The sequence below is a fragment of the Nilaparvata lugens genome, chromosome 3, assembly GCF_014356525.2.
Source record: "Nilaparvata lugens isolate BPH chromosome 3, ASM1435652v1, whole genome shotgun sequence".
Lineage (NCBI taxonomy): Eukaryota > Metazoa > Arthropoda > Insecta > Hemiptera > Delphacidae > Nilaparvata > Nilaparvata lugens.
Genome location: NC_052506.1, coordinates 73,968,624 through 73,981,690, shown reverse-complemented (window position 1 = coordinate 73,981,690; position 13,067 = coordinate 73,968,624). Strand labels below are relative to the sequence as shown.

The 13,067-nt window shown below is 33.4% G+C and overlaps 2 protein-coding genes across 5 annotated transcripts in view; one reads left to right on the top strand and one right to left on the bottom strand.

Annotated features, from left to right (window-relative positions):
- The first annotated feature begins 4,372 nt into the window (after positions 1-4,372).
- Positions 4,373-11,405, top strand: LOC111046880 (mitochondrial fission 1 protein). The gene is made up of 4 exons (XM_022332521.2): positions 4,373-4,549; positions 5,782-5,994; positions 8,028-8,133; positions 9,530-11,405. Exons 1-4 carry the CDS (start codon positions 4,505-4,507, stop codon positions 9,610-9,612), a joined length of 447 nt encoding a protein of 148 aa, XP_022188213.1. The 5' UTR covers positions 4,373-4,504; the 3' UTR covers positions 9,613-11,405.
- Positions 9,991-13,067, bottom strand: part of LOC111046882 (neither inactivation nor afterpotential protein C) — a 48,989-nt gene continuing 45,912 nt past the window's right edge. For 2 of the 4 annotated variants that reach the window (XM_039424531.1, XM_039424530.1), the window contains one exon: positions 9,991-12,674. In XM_039424531.1, coding sequence (XP_039280465.1) covers positions 12,273-12,674 — 402 coding nt within the window. In that variant the 3' untranslated portion in view covers positions 9,991-12,272. The remainder of the gene's footprint in view (positions 12,675-13,067) is intronic. The other 2 variants (XM_022332522.2, XM_039424532.1) reach the window with 1 other exon arrangement.

The following is a 13,067-nucleotide window of genomic DNA, read 5'->3' as shown; positions in this document are numbered from 1 at the left end:
GCAAAAGTCTAAATTTCTGAATCGTGTTTTAGTAATTTTTAGCTGGATGAAACAAACTTAGGTACGATTCTTCCGCTAGGTCGCGCGCTTGTCGGTTCAGCCATCTTGTTGTGTTCAGCCATTTTGCAGCTCGGTTCAGCCAACAAGCTGCTGGCGTGTATGTTGAATGTGAATTTTTGTTCTATCTGTATTTTTTCTGATTCTTGAATGAATAAAAATGAGAATTTTGGCTGAGAATTTTCAACTCCAATTGGATTATTAATTTTTAAATGAATTAAGATTGTTATTAATAACAGCATCACATACACAAACATTTGATGGATTTCAGCCATCATTTACCCATAATTATTCATTTTTCATATTCAATGGTAACTGTAGGAAAAGTTTAATGTGAAATACGTGAGCAAAGTTCCTCTGCTGCACTCAAGAAGCCATTCCGCCCTCGCCTACGGCTCGGGCGTAAACGTTTCTTTCGGTGCAGCAAACTGTCACTTTGCGCACTAGTTGCACAAATAACTATTTGATAGTAGTGCTCATCGAATTTCTATCTACAGTCAATTGGGGTAACTTTGTAGCTGTTTTTTTATCCTGTTGTCAATATTTGCAGTAGCAGAAGTCTTCGGGGTGAATGACAGCATTCAATTTGGATTTCCGTTCAATAATCTTAACAAAAAAATCTGGTGTGGCGCACTCACACAATTTTCCTTGCCGTTATGAAAATTGATCAACTGACGCTAGTGTTAACGCGCATCTCAAGTCTACTATTCAAAGATATGAGACAGCTGGTGATAGGTCAATAACGCTGGAAATACACGAGGTCTGCTATCTTTTCGTAGTGAATGATTCAATAGAAGCAACAGTTTGCAATTTAATAATCACATTTTCTCGGATTCCAAGCTTATTTTCAATTCTAAGTGGAAATGTTACTGAACATTAATTGCAGAGATTTTTATGCTCAATCTTTTCCACTTGAAATTTCTTGTTCAAATTGTATATGAAGGCAGATAATTAAGAATCTAAAATCAAACTTTGCATGGATGGGGCAAAGCTCCTGGAATTTTTACAGATATAGGACTTGTTGCAGTTGATAGAGCTTATCAATAACTATTTCAGGTATAAATTTGATCAAAATCGTTGGAGCCGTTTTCGAGAAAATCGCGAAAGACCCTGTTTTTGATAACATTTTCGCCATTTTAGCCGCCATCTTGGATTGTATTTGATCGAAATTTTTTGTGTCGGATCCTTATAGTGTAAGGACCTTACGTTCCAAATTTCAAGTCATTCCGTCAACTGGGAGATGAGATATCGTGTACACAGACGCACAAAGCCATAGTAAATTAGTATTTTCAAATTGAGTAGGATCCCCAATCATTCTCACCGTCAAATTACCTTTGTGTATGAGATATTAAGCCATTCTTGGACTTCTTACCCATCTTCTCTATACTTATAAAAGGCTAAGCCCCGACAGACTGAAATCACACCACAGCCCAAACTACTGAGCCTAAAAACTTGAAATTTTGCACGATTGTTTATGGTAGCCTGAAAACATCCACTAGGAAAGGATTTTCAGAAATTTGCCCCCCTGAGGGAGCTAGGGCCCCCCCAAAATTTTGTACTTTTTAACCGCTCATTGCACAGCAAAGTCATGAGGAACTTTTTTGTTCAGCTACGAAAAAAAATTAGATCTATGCAGAAAAATTTCGATCAGGAGCACAGGGGGGTCCAGGAGAGGGCATTTTTCGAAAAATTTGATGTAAAATCACACTACAGCTCAAACTAATTGTCCTACAGACTTGAAACTTTGCACAAATATTCTTCAAACATGCTAGACGCGCACTAAGAACGGATTTTGAGATATATTGCCTCTAAGGGTTTCAAAGGATGAAAAAGGATCCTATTAAGTAAGGTTATGAACATCGTTAGGTGAGTGCCATATGGAAATGAAATAATTTATTCATTGACATGTGATATTCTAACATTTATGTTGTAATCATTGGAAATAACAAAATAATATGATAGAAATTCAAAAAAGAACATCTGTTCTGTTATTGCTTTCTACCTGATTCCACTCAACCTCAATAATATTGTTCTGATAATTGATACATATGTTTAATATTATTATTAATATAATAAAAGTATTGTTTTGATAATCAATATTTTTTTCACAAACTCTGTTTATAATATGGCGAATGTGAAACAGCTGCATCAAAGAAATTATGTCAACAACATATGTTTAGGAAAACCATAGTTTTGAACTTCATTTTCCTGATGCAATGTATAGGCCCAATGTATGCTGGACTAATCAACTTGAAATTTTGCATATAGGCTAGATTCTTAATTAACCAAGGATGGTTATAGGCCTATTTTCAATTCTTCAAAATTTCATTACGTCAAGTTTTCAGATTATCAATTTTGAAAATAGATCCTTGCGAAGCACGGGTTCCTGCTAGTTCTGTATAACTGATTTTGAAATAATCATTTTAAACGAGAATGAACAGTTAATATTACATCAATAAATCTATATCAGCTACCGTCTATAGAAGTCATTGACAAGACAGAGGATCGGCAACGTTTTTCTCCTATCTTTCTCCACCACCATTATTGACCGAGCGAAGTGAGGTCTAAGATTCAAGTCGACGGTTTGGTATTTCTCTTAATGTTTAAATGTTTATATTTTGCGCATTTACGGCGAAACGCGGTAATAGATTTTCATGAAATTTGACAGATATGTTCCTTTTTTAATTGCACGTCGACGTATATACAAGGTTTTGGAAATTTTGCATTTCAAGGAAAATATAAAAGGAAAAGGAGCCTCCTTCATACGCCAATATTAGAGTAAAAATCTGGTGTGGCGCACTCACATAACTTTCCTTGCAGATATGAAAATTGATCACCTGACGCTAGTGTTCCCGCGCATCTCAAGTCTACTATTCAAAGATCTAAGCCAGCTGGTGACAGGACAATAACGCTGCAGACACAAGAAGTCTGCTATCTCTTCATAGTGAATGATTTAATAGAATCAACAGTTGCCAACAGTTTGCAATTTAATAATCTTATTTTATTGAACTTCGAGCTTATTTTCAATTTAAGGTGAAAATGTTACTAAACATTAATTGTAGAGATTTTCATGTTCAATCTTTTCCACTTGAATTTTTTTGTTCAAATTGTATATGAAGGCTGATAATTGAGAATCTAAAATCAAACTTTGCATGGATGGGGCAAAGCTCCTGGAATTTTTACAGATATAGGACCTGTTGCAGTTGATAGAGCTTATCAATGACTATTTCAGGTATAAATTTGATCAAAATCGTTGGAGCCGTTTTCGAGAAAATCTCGAAAAACCCTGTTTTTGACAACATTTTCGCCATTTTAGCAGCCATCTTGGATTGCATTTGATCGAAATTTTTCGTGTCGGATCCTTATAGTGTAAGGACCTTACGTTCCAAATTTCAAGTCATTCCGTTAATTGGGAGATGAGAATGATATCATGTACACAGACGCACATACACTCACACACACACACACACACACACCACACACACACACACACACACACACCACACCACACACACACCACACACACACACACACACACACACAACACACACCACACACACACCACACACACACCACACCACACACACACACACCACACACACACACAACACACCACACACACACACACAACACACACACACACACACACACAACACACACACACACACACAACACACACACACACACCACACCACACACACACACACACACACACACACACACACACACACACACACACAGAACAACACCTAAAAATCATGTTTTTGGACTCAGGGGACCTTGAAACGTATAGAAAACATGAAATTAGTGTACCTTAATTTCTTTGGAAAGCAATACTTTCCTTACCTATGGTGATAGGGCAAGGAAAGTAAAAAAAATAACAGACTATAGAATTATTCATTATAAATCAGCTGACAAGTGATTACACAGATGTGTGGAGAAGCCAGTCTATTGCTGTATTTCCATAAGGTCTATAGTTTAAATCAGAAACTTGTGGATGAGAATATTGCGTGAGGTCTACTGTTCACAGAGCTACTAGTAACGTGGACCTCACTATAGGTTTGGCAGCATCACAAAGTGAGAAGGAATTCTTCCTTCTCTGTGGTGGCAGCAGCCAGAATACAGTACCATGTTGTCACTATATTACTTTGTTGTGGACCCACTTTGTCGAAGCTTCATTATAATTTTCATAAATTGAAATTAATTTCCAATTATGGATGGAAATATCATTATCGTGTATTTTAAATTGATATTGATATCAATTGTTTTCATGTGAAGTCATAATAATAGAATAAAATGTCAATAGGCCTAATATTGCAGCAGCTGGGATTCGACAAAATACAGTGGGCATTGAACCGTACTGTCATTTTGCTGTTTCAGCTGAAGCTAACCTAAAATTTGTAAAATTTTTAATTCTTTAAAAGCTTTTTCTTTTTATATATTGATAATGGAGGAGACATTAGATGAGGTAGTTTCTTTGGATGATTTGCAGGTAAAACCAATAAAAATTGTCTGGTATTGTATTATGAAGCTATATTTTCAATTACAGTAATATATTTATCATGAGACATTGCAGTTTGAGCTTATAAGGTTATGTTATTATTTTTTATTATTTAATTTAATTACAATATTCAATTTGGTTCTGAATGTTAATATGATGCTTTACACTTTGCCCAAAGCAGATAAATTGCTACTTCTCGTGTTTTGATTTTTTAAATCATATCGTAAATGTTATAAACTTGGAAGTGTTTTGCAATCTATTATTGAACGACCATAATCATAATCAATCTTTTTCAAAACCAAACTCATCTTTTTTGGTTTAAGTTAAGACTGTGAACCCCCAATTGTCATGAAAAATGTTAGGTTAGTAAAATTATTTATTTTAAATAAATGATTAATAACCGACTGTCAATTTTTGTGATCTAAAGATTTTTCTGTGAATAAAGACTTTTTGAGTCTCAGACTTGTTTGTGAATAAAGACTGTCAATTATTGTAATCAAAATAACATACTGCATCGTTTGCATCCAAATATTTGATGAGGGAGCTCACAGTCTTCACTTTAGCTTCTTTTTCTCTCAAATATAACTGTATGCTTATCAAAAACTCCAAATAAATTATACAAATATTAGAATCGAGATTCAATGTTTGTGAAACAGACAAATAAAATATCTATGTAATACTCTTCTACGGTAGGTAAAGTTTGTTTGGTAGTAAGTTATTTGGATTTTTCAAAACCAGGCTTACAGAGGCTTAGGTTGGTTATTTCCTGTTTTGAGGAACCTACTTCCATTAATATCAATTACTTCAGTGTAGCCTATGTATCGTGTAGTGTGCCAAAAAATTATTGATATATATATTGAGATTTTTCACGTTATGGTAATTCATAGTTTTTAACCATTGGATTGAATCAATTTATTTAAGATAAAACTGATATTATTATGATTCTTCCACACTAGACTTGTCAAGCCAGTAAATCCAAATTATGAATGTATATTAGCTTACCTTACTAAAAAAACTGAGGTATGAATCATAACTTTCTCACGCTCACAAGTAAGCGATTTGTTATTTTCTCTCCTTTCCATAAATCGCCTGTAGGCTATATAGTATATCAATAAGGGTAAATAGGTCAAAAAATTTTAAAATAAATAATTTGAAATTAAAAATTTACTGAACTATATAATTCATTAATGTATCAAACTAATCAGTTTCCTCATTTGTTCCAGAAATTTGAACGTGCGTATAATGAACAACTCTTCACAGATAGTGTGACAAAAGAGACGCAGTTCAATTATGCGTGGTGCTTAGTACGCAGCAAATATCCGGCTGATATTCGGAAAGGTCTTATCCTTCTGGAAGAGTTATTCAAAAGAGATCAAAGCGACGAGGGGAAAAGAGATTACCTGTACTACTTGGCAGTGGGAAATGCAAGAATCAAGGTAATCAAGGAATCAGTGCAATCATTAGCACATATCAAACATAAAATTTTGTGGCCCAATTCACACATAACTGACTAATGGACTTTAGTCACTTCCACGTCTCTCCTATGTAAACATATGGTCCAATTCAAACAAAAGAGCGGTGGCGACCATATTTTTACATAGAAGTGACGTGGTAGTGACAAAAGTATGTGCAGCGTCAGTGCCACTAGTCCGTTCTGCGTGAGTTAGCACAGCGGCTTAGCGAGGGGGGGGTTACCAGGTTACAACCCCCCCCCATGAGCCCGAAAAAGAGGTCCAAAACTCCAAGATAACACCCTCCCCTCATCTAATTCCACTACGAGAAGTCCATAGGGTGCCCAACAGTTTTGGTCAACCTCATTTCAATGAGTTGAAAATGATAAATGAAATTGAAGAACAAATATTAACTAAAGACGCAGTAAAATATATTATAATAGTGTAACATGTGAATACTTCTTATTGGGTAAAATTCAACAAATCACAACTAAGGAACTCAGGTAGGCCTACATACTAGTATCATATAACGCCAACTATTTTAATAATAGTTATGTATTATTTATTTCAACTAGCAGGTCCTCCGCAAGGGTCTGATTGAATACTTGATAGACTGATAACTTGACCTACTGAAATCATGAAGAATTGAAAATAGGCCTATCCATCCTCAGAAAATTGAAAATCTATTTCCAAAATTTCAAGTTAATCAGTTCATTAGCTCAGATGATGCGTCATCCGTGAATTTCCTGTCCCCTACATGTGTAAGCAGATTCTTCCCTTTACTATACTAGTAGTTATGTGAACAGTAGACCTCGCGCTCAGTAAGTTACTTCGACCTGTAGTTGTTTTCTCAAAAATTAATAAATCATTTATCAATTTAAAATGTCTAGAAAAAATCCTAAATAAACATAGAGCTTTCTGTCCTATCGTACCGTGACGTGTCATCCCGGAATGTGAGTGTGAGCGCTGTTATCAGGTCTGGCTGCCGTCGATACGCCAATCCAATCAACCCATCAGAGAACATTCTTTGTTGTCGTGTTGGCGAAAAATCGGTGTGTTGAAATTAACAAAATAAACTACCATAATGCTGATTTCCTACAAACTTCATTTCTCATTTTTCATGACTTTAGAAATCAATTTCTTTTCAATAATATTTGTTGCAATTTTAATCATCAGATTAAAAAAGAAAAATGTAAAAAAATGTCTTCTATCAATAACTTCAAACTCTAAACTAGAATCATGGCCTCAGCTTATGGAAAGACAAAGTTAGTAGACAATACTCTCTACTAACGTTGATGGAAAGATACATTTTCAAGATGTTCGATGGTTTTGAATGGGTAGTATTATAGTCCACTTGACAGCTGATTTATGATGAATAATTATATAGCCTGATTTTTACGGTAATATTGGCGTATGTAGGATGCTCCTTTTTCCTTTTATATTATCCTTGAAATGCAAATCTCCAAAAACCTTGTATATACGTCGACGCGCAATTTAAAAAGGAACATACCTGTCAAATTTCATGAAAATCTATTACCGCGTTTCGCCGTAAATGCGCAACATATAAACATTTAAACATCAAGAGAAATGCCTAACCGTCGTCTTGAATCTTAGTCCTCACTTCGCTCGATCAATAATTTTAGCTAACTATCTTTATCAAATAGAATGCCAGAAACACATAATGGCTACGAATTCAGATTACTCGTCATAAACAACAGTAAAAAGATTATAAGATTTTACGTATCATATTGAGCTTATAAAATACAATGAAGTACAAATATGCACAAAACTGAATATAAAATATTTTATATCAGTGGTCAGCAATGATCAGTCATACTCATCTAATTAGTAGTCCGATTTCACAAAATAATGATACTATTATCATATTGATTTTTGAATTTGTTCAAATTTCCTTAGACTATAGAGTGCACATAGGTGAAGCACACAATTTCAATGACTTCCAATGAGACAAAATTTGCTAGGATATTTTCTATCAGATGATTTTCTTATGTTGACAGGATTATGGAAAAGCGTTACAGTTTGTCCGAGCCTTTCTTCACCTTGAACCTGGAAATGCACAAGTGCAAAATTTAGAAGCCGTAGTGAAGAAGCGCATGGAAAGAGGTAACTCGGCCTATCATCCAATCTAGTAGAATCTATTGATTCATTGTTAGTTGAAAATACTATATAGTGTATTTAATTTTCTTCAGATTAATTAGACACTCAGCAAAACTATGTTTTTTTTGTGATTTGGAGCAGATTCAGACTATTTATTTATACACTAAATAATACACAAATCATAATAATATGAATTATTGGGAGAAGGTAAACTGGCTCAACCCAAAACTGCCTCTTTTCGAATTTGTTTTATAAATTGTTCCAAAAGGTAGACTGTGTTTCATCATTAAATTAATTTCAGTCAAATTTGTAGCCTAAAAATATTTGTAGCCTAATTTCTGTACTAGAACTGAAATTGGCTAGAATGAGCTTTGCAGAATGGACTCCTGAATTTATCATATATTCGAGATAATACAGAGTGGGTGAAAAGTCCGAGAATGGCTTAATATCTTTTTTTTCACTTTTTGTGTAGTTGAGAAGTTGATAAATATTGTGGTAATTATTCATATTGAATGAAAAAGACTAAGAAATTGTCAAAAACCACAGATTTATTGATACTTAGGAAGACCGGTTTCGGTTATTCCATTGTCATCATACACCATTGTCAATCTCTGATAAACTGAATAATGTGGCTTAATATCTCATACAAAAAGGTAATTTGACGGTGGGTGTGATTGGGGATCATACTAAATTTGAAAATACCACTTTACTTTGACATTAAAAATCTGGTACGCCATCTTGGATCCGCAATTTTGAATGCAACTTTATTTTTTAAATAGGGAGGTGGTCATGCGATACATTATTTCAATGCGGAATTTCAAGACAAAATGAATGACGAAAACCGCACATCGATATCTCTAACCGTTTCGAATATATTCACATTATAAATCAATACCACTTATCTATTTCATTTTTGATTTGCATGGTATTGATTTATAATGGTAATATATTCGATGGTTTGATGGTTCGAACGGTTTGAGATATCGATGTTGGGCTTCCGTCATTCATTTTTCCTTGAAATTCTGTATTGAAATCATGACCACCTTCCAATTGATAAAAAGAACAAAGTTGCATCCAAAATGGCGGATTGCATCCTTTGTGTATGAGATATTAAACCATTCTCGGCAAATCTGATTTTTCTATCATGGATCCTTCTTTTTTTTGTCAAGTCATGACGAATAATATATATGTCAGGGCTGTCTGACATGACATTTCAGTTATCCTGCTTTCGTAGAATACATCACAAAATTAATTAAACAAATAAAATTGTCTTGTCTTACATAATTCTTTTCACTGTTATCAAAATAATTAAGTCAATAGTTTTAATACAATATGATACTATGCCTTATAATAGCAATACTTTTCATTATTAAGTCATTGAACAATAATTATTGTTTTGTAGAGGGCCTGGTTGGAATTGCTTTGGCATCAGGATTCATCATTGCCGTTGGAGCGATTGTGGGACTCATATTGGCTAAAAGATAATCCTAGTTCATACATTTAACCAACTTTATTGCTAGCACTCGATGTGAATGTGTTTTTGTGGAAATTGTAAATCGAACCAATCTCTCTAGATATGTATTCTTGTGATGAAAATCAATTTCATGTTATTCACTTCAGAAATTTGTTTTTATTGATTTTTTATAGCGCTATGTTATGCTGTTTTTGTATTTTGTTATGAAATTTTCTGATGGGTTACCTGTTACAATATCATGCTACATAATTATGTATAAATCTTTCAATTGGGTAACCAGCAAGAATGGTGTAGGTTATAGTTTGGTCCATACTTAAATTTAAGAGTTGCTCTGCAAGTATATCTTAGAACCATTTTGATCACCATAATACAAAATCGAATTATTATAATTATGAATGTGTCACGTGATGTCTATAAGCCTGTAGTCTAAAGACACGCTTTAGTTCACGTAAAAAAGCAGGAACACCATTTCCATCATTATTGGCAAGATAATTTTAATAAATAGACTGTTTAATCACTTGACGTTCAGTAATTACGGAAATCTTTTCCCATTATATTCTATCATAACATACCACTTCTCCTGGAACCTATTGCAAATATCATTATTAATTACTCTATTTAAGTCATCAATATAATAATCTTACGTGTATAATCCACTCAATCACAATTTAGAAAGCTTCATTCCTAACATTAATGTTTTTTCAAATATTCCAATACTTGTGGGTACTTGCAGTCCATTATTTATTGCACTATTCTCATAATTTATTTATGCCTTACTCGTCAGAGATCTTTATTTTTGAGATGACGTTTCATTGATAAAACTTTATTCATCAATGAATTTAAATTTAATTAAATCAGATTTGCTGTTTCTAGTTCAACTTCTCTAAGGCACTACATTTTTCTCTCAACTCTTCTCGCCACTCTAAAAAGTGTGCCATATCTTTATAGAAGAACTGAACATATTGATTTTGAAAAAACAATACGGGTTTCTTATTATCATATCTCAATTAAGGTCTTTTGAGCTTGCATCAGTTCGAAAAATTCCTACACATGAAATACTTACAAATTCAACCACCAAACGAAGTTTTTTAGAGTATCAGATAAATTTCTTTCCGTTGTTTAAAATGCATACATCATCGATTGTATTAGATGCAGTTATAATCACAATAAAATTCATGAATATTTCGTTGAAAGGCATTTAATTTGGTTTTTTTATTGAAGTTCCATGCCGTTGATATAGCTTGCAGACGTGAAACTGCTTAGAATGGCTTTAAATGTAAAGAGCTCTTTTGATTATTGAATTACTTAACTTTAGTTAAAGTGAGTTATGGTAACTTTAGTTATTCAGCTTGGATGGTAAAATTATCTAGAGCATATAAAACATAAAAATAATTTATTATGGATGTAGTAACAAAGGTTTTATGCGCTATCGTTTCCATCTATAATATTAATATTATAGATGCAATTGTCATATAATAGAAGAAAATTATAAATTATTCTAAGATAGCAGTGAGCTATAAAATAAATAGAAGTGGTAGCAATATAAATGTGTCAAACACTTGAAATGCACTTAAATGTAGATTAAAATCCCTTATATTTGAAAGTATAGCATGATTATTCATTTGAAAAGCTTGTTCGCTATTCTTTTTCATCAAAATCAGCTTTATGTCATTCCTGTGGTGTATTCATAGTATTAGTATCTTCACATTAGTATTCTATTCTAGTCTGTGATTTGTACACTGAACAACAGATCTTTTGTTATTTATTTGTTGATATGTAAATAAATAGCCATTGATAGTATGTAAATTTTCTTTTTATTCGAGTTTAATGATTGCACAAACTCGGTTCAACCTCAAAATCTTTACATTTCTTATCTCACTGGTTAAACATGTGCCATTAGGAAGCAGTTTAAATTGTTTCGTGGAATATAATTTATTACCTGCATCAATGGGATGAATGAAGTAAGACATCTGTCAGCACAGTTTTTATTTCCCTGGAAACTCAGTTATCAATTTTAAGAACTGTGCATATAAATAAAATTTACCAATTTACACTTCATATGAACTCACTGTAAAAAGACAAATTCCATATCATGGTAATACTATTTCTCCTCTTCAAATTCGAAATTTCATCCACTTCCATAGATTCCACTTAGCATATAATTCGAGGCTTATGTGATACATGGGTTGACATTAAAGAATATAAGAAAGAAAAAACAAGATTGCATATCTTCTATTTTATTAGTAGTCGATAATTATGACAAATTCAATACACAAAGCAAAATTTCTAGTGAACAATATTGCTAAAATTCTGTGTAAATTTGCTTAATTTTTTAATGTGGTTCAAAATGACTTTGGTTCATCAATGCTTTACTTAAAATGTAATGCAGTTCTAAGGTTGGTTTTTCTGGTCAACCCCAATCATAGACTAAACAATCCAGATTATATCGGGTTTAATCTATGCTCTAGTTGAAGAATTTCTTTATTAGAAAAATAAAATAATTATCACCTCTAATATTTTTAGATGATAATGTTGGTATGTAACACATCTAAAACATTATTCAAGAATAAAATAAATATATTTCTCATAATTATTTGTATATCTTGTTATCTCAAGAATATTATATTGGTAGCTCAATACAATAGCCCAATTTATACCTCATGCAGGATAATTAGAGCTCAGCAACTTCTCCCTCCATAACAATTCCTGGCAGAAGCTCGGTTTTCACTTTTGATTTCCTCTGCCTTCCATAGGGACCCTCACAGGCCGAATCTTCATCAATGGTGCCATGAAGGAATTTCTTATTCTGCATGTGCGACGACTGAGAACGATTGTATTCTGATTTCTGAAATTTGTCCTCACTTGAATTCCAGCCACTCTGCTTCTGACCAGCATTGCTGTTGTAAACCACATTGGAATTATAGCCGGTGTTTCTCAGATTTTTGCCCTCGAATGCGTTGTTGTTTGTGTTGGAGCCGTACTGGGCGTGAGAGGTGTTTCTATTGTAGGCATCCTCAGGCTCTGGCGACCGTCTCAGTGATGCTCGAGTCACGTTTGTCTTTCTCAACATTGCCTGGAAAAGTCCAGTAGTAGGCAATTATTTAGTAGTTTGGAAACCGGCAGCCCAATTGATAGTGATTGGAAGGGAAACTTAAATAGAAACAGATTCATTAGATTGATAGAAAGATTTTCTTTTGGAAATTTCAAGTTCATATAAGCCCAATTATATTGTAAAAGTTATAACCAATCTCCAGCTATCTAGATACTGCTTGATATAAGATAAGGTAGCCCACGGTAATCATTCAATCTTTCTGTATCTCGGAAAGGTATTTCAGTATATATAATGAAAATGACTCATCAATACACTTCTCATGACTGTATTCAAATAATAACAATAATTTAATCATGCCAGTGTTTGCTATTTGGCCTAGTATTTTACTGTATAGTAGCCTATACTATGCTAGCT

Excerpts from the sequence above, each read along its gene's own strand:
- LOC111046880 (XM_022332521.2), top strand. The coding sequence starts at position 4,505 with ATGGAGGAGACATTAGATGAGGTAGTTTCTTTGGATGATTTGCAG. Across the intron at positions 4,550-5,781 it reads TTTCTTTGGATGATTTGCAG|AAATTTGAACGTGCGTATAA; the intron begins GTAAAACCAATA and ends CATTTGTTCCAG. Across the intron at positions 5,995-8,027 it reads TGGGAAATGCAAGAATCAAG|GATTATGGAAAAGCGTTACA; the intron begins GTAATCAAGGAA and ends TTATGTTGACAG.